The sequence below is a fragment of the Aspergillus fijiensis genome, assembly GCF_003184825.1.
Source record: "Aspergillus fijiensis CBS 313.89 unplaced genomic scaffold BO72scaffold_86, whole genome shotgun sequence".
Classification (NCBI taxonomy): domain Eukaryota; kingdom Fungi; phylum Ascomycota; class Eurotiomycetes; order Eurotiales; family Aspergillaceae; genus Aspergillus; species Aspergillus fijiensis.
The window spans coordinates 56,409-71,899 of record NW_024469062.1 but is presented as its reverse complement, the minus strand read 5'-3'; the positions used below and the strand labels follow the sequence as shown (position 1 = coordinate 71,899).

The 15,491-nt window shown below is 52.0% G+C and overlaps 4 protein-coding genes and 1 non-coding gene across 5 annotated transcripts; 2 read left to right on the top strand and 3 right to left on the bottom strand.

Annotated features, from left to right (window-relative positions):
• The first annotated feature begins 76 nt into the window (after positions 1-76).
• Positions 77-7,648, top strand: BO72DRAFT_490159 (DNA-directed DNA polymerase alpha catalytic subunit POL1). Its single transcript, XM_040948123.1, has 16 exons — positions 77-606; positions 724-2,451; positions 2,503-3,060; positions 3,114-3,854; positions 3,912-4,869; positions 4,910-4,950; positions 5,151-5,223; positions 5,268-5,358; positions 5,426-5,607; positions 5,709-5,791; positions 5,854-6,398; positions 6,467-6,617; positions 6,676-6,741; positions 6,845-6,953; positions 7,049-7,264; positions 7,351-7,648. Exons 1-16 carry the CDS (start codon positions 223-225, stop codon positions 7,479-7,481), a joined length of 6,057 nt encoding a protein of 2,018 aa, XP_040795933.1. The 5' UTR covers positions 77-222; the 3' UTR covers positions 7,482-7,648.
• A 430-nt stretch (positions 7,649-8,078) lies between these two features.
• On the top strand, positions 8,079-10,002 carry BO72DRAFT_295938 (DEAD-box ATP-dependent RNA helicase DBP2). The gene is made up of 4 exons (XM_040940405.1): positions 8,079-8,255; positions 8,322-8,512; positions 8,569-9,537; positions 9,590-10,002. The coding sequence occupies exons 1-4, from the start codon at positions 8,197-8,199 to the stop codon at positions 9,772-9,774; spliced, it is 1,404 nt and encodes a 467-aa protein (XP_040795932.1). The 5' UTR covers positions 8,079-8,196; the 3' UTR covers positions 9,775-10,002.
• A 1,549-nt stretch (positions 10,003-11,551) lies between these two features.
• Positions 11,552-11,623, bottom strand: BO72DRAFT_t298. Its single transcript has one exon. It is a non-coding gene; the product is annotated as a tRNA-Glu (tRNA).
• Positions 11,624-12,306: 683 nt separating this feature from the next.
• On the bottom strand, positions 12,307-13,860 carry BO72DRAFT_295885 (SGNH/GDSL hydrolase family protein). Its single transcript, XM_040940404.1, has 4 exons — positions 13,541-13,860; positions 13,350-13,482; positions 13,118-13,257; positions 12,307-13,046 (listed from the first exon to the last, which is right to left on the bottom strand). Exons 1-4 carry the CDS (start codon positions 13,645-13,647, stop codon positions 12,404-12,406), a joined length of 1,023 nt encoding a protein of 340 aa, XP_040795931.1. The 5' UTR covers positions 13,648-13,860; the 3' UTR covers positions 12,307-12,403.
• Positions 13,861-14,763: 903 nt separating this feature from the next.
• Positions 14,764-14,996, bottom strand: BO72DRAFT_501461 (uncharacterized protein; the record flags this gene model as incomplete). The annotated part of the gene is made up of 2 exons (XM_040948984.1): positions 14,764-14,903; positions 14,954-14,996. 2 exons carry the CDS (start codon positions 14,994-14,996, stop codon positions 14,764-14,766), a joined length of 183 nt encoding a protein of 60 aa, XP_040795930.1.
• Positions 14,997-15,491: the final 495 nt, after the last annotated feature.

Sequence of the window (15,491 nt, the reverse complement as noted above, 5' to 3'; positions counted from 1 at the left end):
AACGCGTTGAACCTGCCTCTGCCTCCGCCTCCGCGCGATTCCCGCATTTCCTGTCGGAGCAACAGCAGCTGGCATTGAACTCTCAGCCCCCCTCCCTTCCTCAGAACCCACTTTCTGACCCCATTGTTATCCTAAGGCTTGTTCGAATTTGATTTGACCAAGTGAACAGCTTTTCATGGACTCTAGCTCTTCATAAGAAGAACCAAGGACAGTCGGGTCGCCATGTCTGCCCGTGCCAAATTAGCAGAGCTGCGCGCTCTCCGCGCCGCGGGCAAGAAACGCCTTTCCACGTATGAGGTGGAGGAACAGGGCGATGTCTACGAAGAGGTCGATGACGAAGGGTACAAGAAAATCATCCGCAATCGGCTCGATCAGGACGACTTCGTGGTCGACGATAACGGCGAAGGATACGCGGACGACGGTCGCGAAGTGTGGAACGAGCGCGGCGCCGACTACGACAGTGAAAGCGAGGACGATGAATTGCCTGCCCGGAGCAAGGCTGCCAAGCGGAAACGTGAAGAAGAGAAGCAGAGGAAGGAAAAAATCAACAACGGGATCTCGAAATACTTCAACAGCGGGGCTGCGCCGTCCGCCCCGAAGCCCAAGGTGAGCTTTTTTTCTTTTTTTTGTCCCTCGGGTTAAGGTTACGTGATAGCTTGGAAGTTGGAGGAAGAGGGTCTAGAACCTGGGCTTTGTTCTAACTTGCAATTTTTTCCACTTTAGCCAGTGGCTACCGCAGAGGATGATGCCTTCATGGCTGACCTCCTTGGAGAGGTCGATACCAACGTCGTTCCGCAACGCCTACCGACCCGAAATATCGTCAAGTCCGAGACTCGACGCAAAGTCCGGATCCTGTCCCCGCCGCTCTCGGACAGAACGCGAAAGGATGCGCATATTAAGAAGGATGAGAATAGTGATTCGGTTTCTCCGGTAAAGGATCAGTCGGATACTAACATGGACGACGACTATGATGATGGTCCGCTTCCCAACATGGATGATGAGGACTTTCCCATGAGTGATCCAATGCCTTCATCGCCTATCAGCAAGGCCATCGAGAGGAAGACAACGGCTGTGGCGGTCAAGGTAGAAGAATCGGACGAGGATGACACCGACCTGATGGAGGTCACGCAAGCTACTGGCCAGAACGAAGCCAAGGCAGCAAGTATCAACATGGCTGGGAGCCGACCAGTGCCTAAACTTAAGAAGGAGTCTTATCCTTCGATCGCCAGCTCTTCTCCTGCCAAGGCTCTATCAGACGTTGATGCATCTTGGAACGACGTCCGAAGCAAGCTGAACGTTCTCAGCAGCCCCGCCCACTCTGAGATGCGAACCTTCGGAAAACTACGTCCACAAGACGTTGTTGAGGAAGATGGGAGCTTACGTATGTTCTGGTTGGATTTCACTGAGGTCAACGGGAGCCTGTGCTTGTTCGGAAAGGTGAAGAATAAACAGACAGGCTCCTATGCCAGTGCCTTCGTCAAAGTCGACAATATCCTCCGAAAATTATACTTTCTTCCCCGCGAGAACCGTCACAAGCACGGGCGCGAGACCGATGAAGAGGTGGATATGGAAGATGTCTATCGCGAAGTAGACGATATGATGTCGAGGTTGCGAGTGGGAATGCACAAGATCAAGCCGTGCACGCGCAAGTATGCGTTTGAGGTGCCCGGCATTCCGAAAGAAACGGATTATCTGAAGCTTCTCTACCCTTATGATAAGCCTGCATTGCCCATGGACGTCAAGGGGGAGACATTCTCCCACGTCTTCGGTACTAACACGGCCTTGTTCGAACAATTTGTGCTCTGGAAAAACATTATGGGTCCATGTTGGCTGAAAATTGAAGAAGCAGACTTCTCGGCTGTCAACAATGCCTCCTGGTGTAAGTTTGAATGCCAGGTGTCGAAGCCTGCGCTCATCTCTCCGGTGCCCGATTCCGAGAATCTGGACGCACCGCCTCTCACATTAATGAGTCTTTCGTTCCGCACGCAACTCAACGTCAAGGAGAACAAGCAAGAGATTCTGGTGGCCAGTGCCAGAGTCTACGAGAATGTCTCTCTCACGGACACTACTCCCCCGGAGAAGCTGCCTTGCAAAACTTTCACGGTTATGCGGCCGGTGGGCACCTCTTACCCCATGCACTTCGAAGCCGAAACCCGGAAGCAACGAGGTACATTCATGCTGGAAAGGAGCGAGCAGTTTCTGCTCAGTAAATTCCTGGCACTGTTCGAGAAGATGGATCCTGATGTCCTCATGGGGCACCAGCTCCAGGAAGTCGACCTCAGCGTTCTTCTCAACCGACTCAAGGAAAAGAAGACGCCAGGATGGCATCGCCTCGGGCGACTGAAACGTGGAGACTGGCCTAAGAACTTCAACAGGGGTGGAGGTTTCTTCGCTGAAAGGCATTTGATCGCAGGACGATTGATGTGTGATGTGGCTAATGACATGGGCAAGGTAAGTTTCAGTGACAGCGGTCACAAAAGGATATGTGCTGACATTTGATAGTCTCTGATGATGAAATGTCAATCTTGGAGCCTGACAGAGATGTGCGAACTCTACTTGGGACAGGGCAATACGAGACAAGAACTAGACACCGAAGCAGCCTTGAAATCTTGGGCTACCACGAAAGATGGTCTCATGAATTTTGTGAACCATTGTGATGCAGACACCTACTTCATCGCCGCTCTTGTCTTGAAGCTGCAGATGTTACCTCTGACCAAAGTGCTCACCAATATTGCTGGTAATTCCTGGGCAAGGACGCTCAGCGGTACGCGCGCCGAGCGGAACGAGTACATTCTCCTCCACGAATTCCACCGGAACAAATACATCTGTCCTGATAAATACTCTTCCAAGCTGTTGAAAGCGGAAGAGAAACTCCAGGAAGGTGACGAGGACGACTCGGCGGACAAGAAAAAGAAGGACAAATATAAGGGTGGTCTGGTTTTTGAACCCGAGAAGGGCCTTTACGACCGCTTTGTCCTAGTCATGGACTTTAACAGTCTGTACCCGAGTATCATTCAGGAGTTTAACATCTGCTTCACAACCGTGGAACGGACGGCAACTGTGAGTTTATGAACTCGACCAACCACTGAACGCCTACTCACAGCTCTATCTAGGCCGAGAATGACAAGGAGGAGAAAGTACCCGAGGTCCCGTCGTCAGAGCAAGAGCAGGGTATCCTGCCCCGCCTAATCGCAACTTTGGTCGGTCGTCGACGTGAGGTGAAGAAGTTGATGAAAGACAAACGCGCGACGCCTGAGCAGCTCGCTCTCTGGGACACTAAGCAGTTGGCCTTCAAGCTGACGGCCAACTCTATGTACGGATGCTTGGGTTACACGCAGAGTCGCTTTTATGCTCGTCCCTTGGCCATGCTTACTACCTTCAAGGGGCGTGAGATTCTCAGAAGCACCAAGGAGCTGGCGGAGTCGAAACAACTCCGTGTCATCTACGGTGATACTGACTCCGTCATGATCAACACGAATATGGACACTATCAGCGATGCGATTAAGGTCGGTGAGGAATTCAAGAAGTCGGTGAATGAGCGTTATCGACTATTGGAGATCGATATCGACAACATCTTCCGTCGTCTCCTCTTGCATGCCAAGAAGAAGTACGCTGCCGTCAACATCACAGAAGTAGACGGCAAGTACGTTGACAAGCTGGAAGTCAAGGGTCTCGACATGAAGAGACGTGAGTACTGCTCACTGTCGAAGGAAGTTTCTCAGAAACTGTTGAATGAGGTTCTCTCTGGCGAGGACCAAGAACTTGTTCTTAACCGGATCCACGACTACCTGCGCGATCTTGCAGGCAAGATGCGAGAGTTCACTGTCCCTGTGCAGAAATACGTGATTTATACGGTATGGAGTGTCGGTTTGAGGACAGTAAAGACCAAAGAATGCTAACGTTTCTCCTAGAAACTCTCCAAGCGACCTGAGGAATACCCCAACAAGGAGACAATGCCTCCAGTGCAGGTCGCCCTGCGCGAGCTCGCTCGAGGAAAGACGGTTCGTCCCAATGACGTTATCTCCTACATCGTGACCAGTGGGGATTCGGAAACTGCATCCCTCCCACCTGCCAAACGTTCGTATACACTGCAGGACGTGATGAAGCCCGACTCGGAGCTCAAGCCCGACATCGAGTTTTATTTGCTCAAGCAGATCTTCCCGCCTATTGAGCGTCTATGTGCTCCTATCCCCGGTACTGATGCTGTTCGGTTGGCGGAGTGTTTGGGCCTCGATGTCCGCAAATATCAGATCAACACTTCTACTGCAAGCAACCAGCAGAACGCTGACATCTTCCCGCTGGAATCGCAAATCCCCGATTCGGTCCGTTTCGAAAGCGCAGCCCGACTCACCCTCACCTGTCGGTCCTGCAAGGAGAAATCGGTGTTTGAAGGGTTGCTCGGGTCCGTTCATATGTGCACAGCCAACGGCGTTATCTGCCCCAACCAAGCCTGTCAGAAACCTTTCTCGGTTTTGACCATCGTTGCGCAGCTGGAAACCCAGATCCGGGCCCAGACTTCCAAATACTATGAGGGCTGGCTTGTCTGCGACGATACGGCCTGCGGTAACCGGACGCGTCAGATCAGTGTATACGGGCACCGCTGCCTGGGTCCTAAAGGTCACGCTGAAGGTTGTCTTGGTCGCATGTCCTACGAGTACACGGAAAAACAGATGTACAACCAGCTGCTCTACTTTGCCGGACTTTGGGATGTCGACAAGGCTCGAACTGCGGCTGAGAAGGATGGGAATGCGGAGAAGAAGGACAGTGTGGCAGCGTTAGTTGAGTTCAACCGTACCCGGTTTGGAACTGTCAAAGGGGTCGTGGACGCATATCTAAAGAAGTGCGGACGACAATGGGTCGAAATGGATAGTCTGTTCCGCTTCATGTTGCCATGATTGATTTTTAATAGATCTATTTACATTTGTACATATCAGCAACTTTTCTGTTTTAGTATGTGGATAGCGGGTATTACCAGATTTGGAACAACGGCATGATGAGGTGAATAGGCATGGATTCAATTTTGCATCTATGGATTTTTAATGTACGGGTATCATGTAGGAAGTAGTTAGTAAAAGCATAGTCGAGAGATCGGAGCTGTTGCTTTTTTTGGGTTTTTTTTTCTTTTTTTTTTCTTTTTATCTTATCAAAAGCCGGGCCCCGCACTCCCCTCCTCCGGTCCCCGATCAGTGACTCCCGCCATCCATTGCCGGGTTGACTCGCTCGGTGTGTAAACATCTGCATCCCCATCAATTATCTCAATCATTCAGGGCAACTCGATCCCAATCTGGGCTACTCGAGTGTTATCATGTCGGTTAAGAAAGTTCTGGTCATTGCGGGGTCGGACAGCTCGGGTGGCGCGTACGTCAAATTGTGCACGGTTCTCTCCAAAGGCCTGGTCAACTAATGCAATCAATTCTGACATCAGGGGTCTAGAAGCGGACCAGAGAGTTCTGGCTGCTCACGGCGTCTATGCACTGACCGCAACCACCGGTCTTACAGCGCAGAACACTCTGGGAGTGCAAGATATCTTTATCATTCCGCCTGAATTTGTCAAGAAACAGATCAATGCTGGCCTCGAAGATGTCGGTGCGGATGTAGTCAAATTGGGTTCGTTGTTCCTCACCTCCTCACCATTGGCTTTTCTGGCTTCAGCTCATTGAAAGCCGGGCCGGTTATATCATGCGTGTGCGTGCGCTGACTGGCGAAAGGAATGCTCTCCTCCGCGGAGACAATTAATGTGATTGCCGAGGCTCTGGTCACGCATCAGATTCCTGCGGTGGTGCTGGATCCGGTAGCTATCTCCATTCCCCCAGTATGCAGTTTATGTTCACCGGTCTGATACTGGGACTACAGGTCATGGTGTCAACAAGTGGATCGCAACTGCTCCCTGGGGCCGCTGTACAAGTCCTGCGGTCGAAATTGCTTCCCCTGACCACCATCCTCACCCCGAACATCCCAGAAGCTCTGCTACTTCTCAAGGACTCCGGAATTGATGTTTCCGAGCCTACTGACCTCCCTGGAATGGTACAGCTGGCCAAGCAGATCTGTTCCTTGGGCTCAAAGGGAGTCTTGCTCAAGGGCGGTCATTTGCCCCTCACAAAAGATCATAAGACCGCGCAAAATCAGGAGGATGCGTGCATCGTCGTTGATGTACTGTATGATGGCGAGGAAGTCACCTTGTTCGAGACGGACTTCCTCATCTCGAAGAACACGCATGGCACGGGCTGTTCGCTGGCCTCGGCCATTGCGGCCAATCTCGCCCTCGGTAAGGGCATGAAGCGGGCCGTCCAGAGCGCTGTTCGGTTTGTTGAAGCCGGTATCAAGACCAGCTTTGATATCGGCAAGGGGAGTGGGCCGATCAACCACTTCCACTCGTTGTATAGCCTGCCGTTTGCACCGTGAGTCACTTGCCCTTTTTTACTTCTGAGAGATGGAGTTGAGCATGTGTTGCTGACGAGTCATTCAGCGGTCGTTTTATAGAGTATGCGCTGGATCGTCCTGACGTTCAGGAAGCTTGGAAGAAGTTTACGGAGCATGAGTTCGTCCGGCAGTTGGGCGATGGCACACTTCCTTTGGAGAGATTCAAATCATATCTCGTCCAGGATTATCTTTACTTGGTATGACATGTCGAGCTTTTCTCCCTTGACGAGATTCAGTGCTGACGAACTGAACCAGATTCAATTTGCACGGAGCAACGCTTTGGCTGCATACAAGGCGGGGAGCATGGAATCAATCGCCGCGGTATGTTTTTAAACACAAGCGCGCTTCGATCCTACTCGGGTGGAGGGTGGAGGTGTCACCAGGTGGTCGACCAGCCAAGATACTGACCATTTCACGCGAACAGTCTTCGCAAATTGTCCTACATATCCAACGCGAAACAGCGTTACACCTAGATTACTGTGCCTCCTTCGGACTGACCAAAGAGGAAATGGAGAAGACTCCGGAAACCATTGGTGCGTGACCCATTCTCATTCCGTCGCCGACGACCATAATTATACGTTACTCGGTTCAGAATACTGACGGGGACACTATTGTTACGTACGAGCAGCGTGCACTGCGTATAGTCGGTATATCCTCGACGTTGGCCAGTCGGGAGATTGGCTCGCCCTACAGATGGCTCTTGCGCCTTGCTTAATCGGCTACGGAGCTATCGCACAACGACTCTACACGGACAAAGATTCGGTGCGGGAGGGTAACCGGTACTGGAAGTGGGTTGAGAACTATGTCGCCGACGACTACACCGAGGCAGTGCGTCTGGGGTCCGGTAAGCAAGACCACCTTGGGATCTCCCTTCCCTGCAGGAGGCGAAAGCTGGGGGCGATGGGGACCCGCTAACATGACGAATTCTAGAATTGCTTGAAAAGCATATGCGAGAGGTCTCGCCCAGTCGGATGGAGGAATTGATTAAGATTTTCGTGCGGGCGACGGAGTTGGAGATCAGATTCTGGGACATGGGTCTGGGTGGTGGCGAATCTTGTTAGCAGTGGGACTATTCACTCTTTCAGTTTCGAGATGACGGACTATGGTAAATATTGCTTTGGAAATGGAGAGTTATTCAAGATTGTGTATGAGTAGAGTATATAGCTGAGAACTGGACTACTAAGCATGACGATCGACTTGGATAATCAATGATGAGATACTATTTATGAGCATGTGCATTGTGTACAGAAAAAGTGTACAAGGAGTTACAAATAAAGAGGCTGTTTCACCCATTGAAAATAATGGACTCAAAAGTCACTAAAAGTACTCTGTACCCAGCCTCAATGGACCAATTAGTCAGAGTGCCAGTTAAAAAAAAAAAAAAGGCGGTGTTAGTTGCCTCTACGCTATGCCCGATCAGGCGGTGTTTTGCCTCCAGTCTTTCTCTTTTTTTTTCTTCCATAGAAAGATCCCGCCTTTCCCTCCCCCCCAAGTCGCCTTCCTTTTCTTCTTTTTCTTCCTCCTCCTTCCCTCCTCCCATCCTCAATCTTCTTTCACCCCATCCTATAACACATCTCTTTTCTCATCTCTCTTTCCCTCCTATCTGTCTCTTACTCCTTATCACCTTCTTTTGTCATATCCTCTCGTCTCCTAGAGGGTGTGTCGCATCGTCTGATCTTATCTTCAGTCGTTTCTCTCTTTCTCACCGTTTCCTTGTTTGGCTTACTCTGCCTTCCAATTCTAAAAACTTCAACTTCACACAACAAAAACCTCAGCATGTCTTCCTACAACGGCGGCGGCGGCGGTGGCGGCGGCTACCAGCGTGATTCTTACCGGTATGTCATTATTGGGATTCCTTGTGTTGTTCCCTTCTAGGTCAGCAATAGTTAACATCTCAGCAGCTCCCGCGGCGGCGGTGGTGGCTACGGTAACGGCGGCGGCTACAGCGGTGGTGGTGGTGGCTACGGAGGTGGTGGTGGTGGCTATGGCGGCGGTGGCTATGGCGGTGGTGGTTACGGTGGTGGCCGTGGAGGCGCTGGTGGTGGTGACAGAATGTCCAACCTCGGCGCTGGCTTGAAGAAGCAAGAATGGGGTAAGTTCGCCGGGTCCACTTCTGTCCCTTTGCAGTCACTTATATGATTTTATTAGACATGGACTCCCTTCCCAAGTTCGAGAAGTCCTTCTACAAGGAGCACCCCGATGTTGCTGCTCGCTCCCAGCGCGAAGTCGACGAGTTCCGCAAGAGCAAGGAGATGGCTGTCCAGGGCAAGAACGTCCCTCGCCCCGTTGAGACCTTCGACGAGGCTGGCTTCCCTCAGTACGTCCTGAGCGAGGTCAAGGCCCAGGGCTTCGATCGCCCCACCGCCATTCAGTCTCAAGGTTGGCCTATGGCCCTCTCTGGTCGTGATGTTGTCGGTATTGCCGAGACTGGTTCCGGAAAGACCCTGACCTACTGTCTGCCCGCTATCGTCCACATCAACGCCCAGCCTCTGCTCGCCCCTGGTGACGGACCCATTGTCCTCATCCTTGCCCCCACCCGTGAGTTGGCGGTTCAGATCCAGGCCGAAATCTCCAAGTTCGGCAAGTCCTCCCGTATTCGCAACACCTGTGTCTACGGTGGTGTGCCCAAGGGCCCTCAGATCCGCGACCTTAGCCGTGGTGTTGAGGTCTGCATTGCCACTCCCGGTCGTCTGATTGACATGCTCGAGGCTGGCCGCACCAACCTTCGTCGTGTCACTTATCTCGTTCTGGACGAGGCGGATCGCATGCTGGACATGGGTTTCGAGCCTCAGATCCGCAAGATCATCTCTCAGATTCGCCCTGACCGTCAGACTTGCATGTGGTCCGCCACTTGGCCCAAGGAGGTCCGTCAGCTTGCATCTGACTTCCTCAACGACTACATCCAGGTCAACATCGGTTCCATGGACCTCTCTGCCAACCACCGTATCACTCAGATCGTCGAGGTTGTTTCCGAGTTTGAGAAGCGTGACCGCATGATCAAGCACCTTGAGAAGATCATGGAGAACCGCGGCAACAAGTGCTTGATCTTCACTGGTACCAAGCGTATCGCTGACGAGATCACCCGCTTCCTCCGACAGGACGGATGGCCCGCCCTCTGTAAGTTTTCTTGACTCTTACACTGAAACATCAGCTAACATTTGTGTTCCAGCCATTCACGGTGACAAGCAACAGCAAGAAAGAGATTGGGTTTTGAACGAATTCAAGACGGGCAAGAGCCCAATCATGGTGGCTACCGACGTGGCTTCCCGTGGTATTGGTATGATGATATTGCAAACTCCCCCCCTCCCCCTCCCCTCCCCTTCCTTTGTCGCCTACAAGGCACCACCCGATTGAGGTTGTGTGACAATGGCACGGTGCTCGACTCTCTTCCACCCTAAATTGGTGTTTAAATGACTCGTCCAGGCTATGTCGGGTCTCCTGAAATGGTTCTCAAGCCAGGAGAACCTTGGACCCACAGTGCAGTGTAGCAGATGTTACTAGTATCTCTGTTCTGATTCACCCGTCTACAACTTGTGATCTCGGTTGGTAGAGAGTTGGGGTTCTTTCTCTACCGACCTATTGAACGCTGCATTCCAAGGTTGCTCTAGGACCGCGATTTTGCCACCCCTTGGACTCGTCCACTACGGATCTTCGATGAAAGTCCCGAAAGAAGAGAGAGTGATGCATCAAGTCTCACACGACTGAGAATGGGCACCTCCTCGGCCACGTTGCTCGCTTGACTAATGCTCTGTTTGCTAACGTTACATGTTTTCTCAAAGATGTTCGCGACATCACCCATGTACTGAACTATGACTACCCCAACAACTCCGAGGACTACGTTCACCGCATTGGTCGTACTGGTCGTGCCGGAAACAAGGGAACTGCTGTCACCTTCTTTACCACTGAAAGTAAGTTGGCCTCTAACCGTCTCCTTGATGTACTTGCGCTGACCCATTTCTTGCAGACTCTAAGCAGGCTCGTGACTTGGTCACCATTCTCACTGAGGCTAAGCAGCAGATCGATCCCCGTCTTGCTGAGATGGTTCGCTACAGCGGCGGCGGCGGTCACCACGGTGGCCACGGTCGCTGGGGTGGCCGTGGCCGTGGCCGTGGTGGTAACTATACCGCGTCCAACGCCGCTCCCCTCGGCGGCACCCGTCGTTGGTAAACTGTTCCTGACGCCCAGTTCAGTCACTGAGCTTGTATCTTTTCACACTGGTAGACCTGCTTTCCCTTTCGTCCTTGCCTGCGCATGATTATCCGGCTTTTTCCCTTTCGTAATTCGGTACGGGCGGCGTTCGTCGATATCACGATAGACTCTTTACGTTGCGTGTTTTAACCATATAGGAGACACCTTGGTTCCTTGGGATCAGGGGTCATCGGTCACACCCCGGTTTGTGGGTATGCGTTAATTTCTGTTTTCTGTGTGTTCTATCACAAACAAAAGTTCTGTATCTCCAGCTTGACATGCAATAGCTGGTTTTTAGATAGTGTGTAGCTTTTTTCCTTTGCATACTGATAATTGGAGAAAATGTACCTATCTGAAATTAATCCCGAAACGGCACTATTTGTGTCAGGATAGATCCATGTCTGATAAAGCTTCATTGAGACGGTGATAGGATCCAGCGGCAGTCATGCAGCCTATACGCCAGTCGGCCGCACGGCTGGGCTACCGGCATTAGTGCGCGAGGGAATACGAGAGAGGTTATATATGGTCTGGTCTGTTGCAGCGGCGGGAGGTGCAGCAGCTGCAAACAAACCATCAAGCATGTGCATCCGTGATACTTGGCTCCGGGTACCGGGACTGGAAGCTAATGTATGGAGTAATCGGTAACCGACTGTCACGGCCAGACACTCATCCAATTGTAATTCGATCTGGGCGACAGCGCAATCGCGACGTATTGGGGGTTATTCACTTGCCTCGCTTGCTCCAGGTATTAGACTACACTGGGTTCATAAGACATACTTTTAACGGCACTATCTCCCCAACCCCTATCTTTTACTGGCTGGCTACCAACCAATCGCTCCGCGATTTTCCATGCTACTACAGCCGGTAGTGCATAGAGCATAAGCAAAAAAATAAACCTAAAAACAAAAAGGAATTCTGGGTCGGGGAGACTGATCTGATCACACTCCGATAGGGGGAATCGAACCCCCGGCTGCCGTGTGAGAGACGGCGATGTTAGCCACTACACCATATCGGATGTTGTTGAGGAATGGGTTGAAGTTTGATAATATGGTCCACTGCCTGGTGGTGGAGACATAATAGCAATGGTGGTGGGGGTTGTGGTGGGGGTTGTGGTGGTTGGTCATTGTGATGTCAAGGGTAGTATATATGGATCTAAGGCTGGTGGTTATCTGCGGGATCCGGAGTTATGTTTATCTGATTGTGAGGTTGGTTCTGGTGCCGGGGTGTATTGGGGGTTATGTTGGGGGTTTTGGGGTGGATTTTGGTGTCTGGGGGATGGGCTTGTCTTTTGGTTCGGTTGGTGTTGTGGTTTTTTTTTTTTTTTTTTTTTTTTTCTTGTGGTATTGAGGTGGTTGATAGGGTGGTGAGCTTTGTGTCTTTGTGGGTTGTTGTTCTCTGGCTGGTCTGCAGGGTCTTCGTATACTTATATACTTCCGTAGATCCCCGCGGGGGTATCACACATCACAGAGTAAAAGGCGAAAAAACCCTCGAGATTTACCGTTTAGGCATGTATGCCCAACATGCGGTGAAAACCTGGGAGGTGAGTATATTCACGCGATGGCATATTTGACTTCTCATATGATTGACATATACGAGGAGTAACAAGCAGATACCAGTGGTATACACCCAACTTAAATGCATGCAGGTCCGGGATTGTTGTGATGAATCATGCTACGGAGTCTTACCTGGGTCAGTCTAAACTTAAGCGTACAAAGCATAGTTTGGAGCTGACGTATTCCCACTGGATCATCAATGAGTTCCCCCCACCACGCCTCCAATCAACGACAGACCACCCTCACTTCGACCACTCTCTCAGCTCCCCCTCCAACACACCCGCAAGAATCTGATGCACATGGCTCGTCAGATGCCCCGAGTTGAACCAGAAGTACTCCTCCAGCGGGGTCGGACACCCGTACGCCCGGTAGTTCCACGCGATATCGGGCTGGTCGTACCCGGGGCAGAAGTTGGTGGTGTTGACGATGCCGTACGCCGCGGGGTGGTCCATGACCTCGCTGAGCGTCCGGTGCGCGTCGAACAGGTGCACGGCCGTGTCCGTGTGGTTGCGGTGGAAGGCGGCGGCGTGCCGGGCCAGCGCGTCGTTGTACCAGGCGACCTGCGTGGCGTTCGGGTAGGGCTGGCTCAGGGCCTGGTTGCCCGGGGTGCGGTCGAGGGGCGGCAGGTTGACGAACAGGTAGGAGCGATAGCCCTGGGCGTAGATCTCCTGGACGGAGGCGAAGAGGGTGGTGATGAGGGTGTCGTAGAAGGCCGGGAAATCGACGGCGTATTTGGCGCTGTCGCCGATGTCGTTGATCCCGATCCAGATGGCGACAAGGGTCTGCGGCGCGGAGATGTGCCGCGAGAGGACCGGCTGGCCGTAGGTCGTGAATTGGGTGACCTGGTTGACGAGGGAGACGGTGTAGTTGTGGTGGAGGGGGGTGCTGTCGGGGTGATGGGGGTGTTAGCTCCCCGCAAGTCTTATGCTTCGTCTACAAGGAGGGAAGTTACGTACTATGCAACGGAGATATCAGATCCCGCGAACGCGAAGTCCCAGAGTTGTCTCTCGCAGTCCAAGGGTGAGATGATTCCATCTTCTACCCCGCACCCGGTGAGGTATTCAACCCAGTTGGGGCCCCCTTCTGCCGTTGCTGTCTACATCTCATCCAGGACGTTCGGTCAGTGACTGAGATGGAACTTCTGGGCCATAGCCGCGGGATAAGCGCCAGAGAAACATGGTTTCAAACCTGGTTCTGAACGATCTTATCCGTTAACAGGGTCTGAGCATCATATGCGAAGTTCTGCAGATCCCCAATGAAGCTATAGTTTTGGTGTCCGTGAGTGCCCTGCACGTACGTATAGGAATCACCGAACGCTATTCTGAGATTTGAGTATCAGCTAGAAGTAGTGGATGCATTTTGCCCAGGGAAACACCAACAGGTATTTCGTCGAGTCCCAGTCGAACGCCTTCTGAGACGAACCGGAGGGGAATGCTGATGCTGTAGGGATGGCCGCGAGGGCTAGGCACTGCCAGAGAGCGAGCATGGCTATGGCTCGAATGGAAGTCCCTGCACAAGGTAAAAGGCTGTCTGTAGGAAAAATAATCAGGGCCTGCCCAACGCCGTCTCTACGGTTTCTTATACACACTGCAGATGCGAGGGGACTCGCGCTCTGGATAATAACCACCGCACTCGACCCCGCATATAGATCCTGATTGCGGAGAAATCGCAGCCATGCAGCTGCAGCTAGACGGACAATAATTTTCCACTTGTCAATCTTGTCGGTAGCGCATCCAGTGGACTCTGGCTAAGCCGACCTGCATCTCAGACGCAAAGCTTGACTTGGTTTTCCCCCGCCCGGAGGAAGAGCATCGTGCCATCAGGTAAACGTTCGCGAGCCTGACAGAGTCAACTCGTCAGACAAACCTGCGACTTCGCTTGCCCACGGAGACCTCTCCCCCGGCAAATTAGCGTTGCGCCGTAAGTCAGCAGAGGAGTCCTCGGATGCAGCAGGAGTACCAGGAGAGAGTCACTTTTTGGCGAGCTGATAACTGCTAACCGAGGTCGGCAAAAATGGCGACATCCAGAATTCGCCAGCTGCCTCGTTGATGGAGGAGGGCCTTGTCCCCAGATGCTAACCGGACCAAGATTTGCCGATCCGCGAGCGAGCGAGGCCAAGCCCGTCCGGGGTCGGAGAGAGGCTCAACTGCGGGGGGAGAAGGTGGTGCCTATCAGTCATGATTTGAGATTGCGAGGATTTTAGCCCGGTTTGCTCTCCTACCGTATTGCCGTGCTTGTCTTAGAAGGTCCCGGGGGAGGATGTGGAGTATCATTTCCGAGACCTAATGGTTTCGCTGGCTTGAGAGCATGGTCAGCTGTTGAAGCAAGACAGATGTTTCTGTTTCCAACCCAAGCACAACGACAGTGGACTCCGGCTGAATACCTAGTTTCCATTATGAAAGGGAAAACGTGATCAAATGGAAAGAGGGTCATGTTATCGCAGTGGTGGGCGAGAATCCAGGGTGGTAGGCATTATCTTACCGTAAGATAATCGCGTAATTAATCCACCGTGACAAATCCTCCGGATTTTCCCAGATGTGGGTCAAGTCAATCCCACCTCATCTGCGCTGAGTGGACTGAGTCAGGAGGTCCATATGTCAACTTATTCGGGGTTGATGATTGTGGTTGTCTTGATGGTGGTGGTGGTGGTGGTGGTGGTGGTGGTGCTGCTGTTGTTCTTTAGTGTGGTCATTCGAACATCAGGGGTGCTCCAGGCAGCATAAATCATATTGGAAGGGACCCCTAACACCATTTACCATCCATGGCAAGACTGAAGAGTGTATATCAAGTACCCGAGCAATGCAGGTTTCTGCAAGCCAAGGTCTTCCGCGACATGGGTGGGAGGAATGGGAGAGGGGATGAAGATTGAAATGTACCTTCGGTGTGCCCCAAAGGAAGAAAGTTGGGTACGGAGTACGGAGTCACGGTACAGTTGTTAGTTACTAACTTACTTGTGAGGTATGTTCATGTAAGCGGGACCTCAAAGCTCTTGCGGGTACTTGTAACTATCTCGACCACAGTACGATACCGGTAAGTATCACTATGTACCGGAAACTGGGTCTCCTTGGTCTCGGTCAAATACCGCTAGGCTAGGCCTACCACTAGTGGGATCATTTTCCCAATCCACTGCGAATCAGCGGCCTGGAAGCAAATGCAGCTTTAGGCAAATACCCGCTTATCCCAACCAGGTTAGAGGTACGCCGAAGTCACAAACGTCAGGGGAACCGGGGAGGAAGAAGGTAAAAAAAAAAAAAAAAAAAAAAAAAAAAAAGAGATAGAAAGTATGTATGCTGTTACTTGTGTTTATGGCTCGGGTACTGTTAGGCGGTC

What these genes read in the sequence shown, in the direction of transcription:
- BO72DRAFT_295885 (XM_040940404.1), bottom strand. Translation starts at nt 13,647, where the DNA reads ATGCTCGCTCTCTGGCAGTGCCTAGCCCTCGCGGCCATCCCTACAGCA. An exon ending in TGGGACTCGACGAAATACCT is followed by an intron (nt 13,483 to 13,540) that starts GTTGGTGTTTCC and finishes CTCAAATCTCAG; the next exon opens with AATAGCGTTCGGTGATTCCT. An exon ending in ATAAGATCGTTCAGAACCAG is followed by an intron (nt 13,258 to 13,349) that starts GTTTGAAACCAT and finishes GATGAGATGTAG; the next exon opens with ACAGCAACGGCAGAAGGGGG.
- BO72DRAFT_295938 (XM_040940405.1), top strand. Translation starts at nt 8,197, where the DNA reads ATGTCTTCCTACAACGGCGGCGGCGGCGGTGGCGGCGGCTACCAGCGT. An exon ending in TACCAGCGTGATTCTTACCG is followed by an intron (nt 8,256 to 8,321) that starts GTATGTCATTAT and finishes ACATCTCAGCAG; the next exon opens with CTCCCGCGGCGGCGGTGGTG. An exon ending in CTTGAAGAAGCAAGAATGGG is followed by an intron (nt 8,513 to 8,568) that starts GTAAGTTCGCCG and finishes TGATTTTATTAG; the next exon opens with ACATGGACTCCCTTCCCAAG.
- BO72DRAFT_490159 (XM_040948123.1), top strand. Translation starts at nt 223, where the DNA reads ATGTCTGCCCGTGCCAAATTAGCAGAGCTGCGCGCTCTCCGCGCCGCG. An exon ending in TGCGGATGTAGTCAAATTGG is followed by an intron (nt 5,608 to 5,708) that starts GTTCGTTGTTCC and finishes GACTGGCGAAAG; the next exon opens with GAATGCTCTCCTCCGCGGAG. An exon ending in TATAGCCTGCCGTTTGCACC is followed by an intron (nt 6,399 to 6,466) that starts GTGAGTCACTTG and finishes CGAGTCATTCAG; the next exon opens with CGGTCGTTTTATAGAGTATG.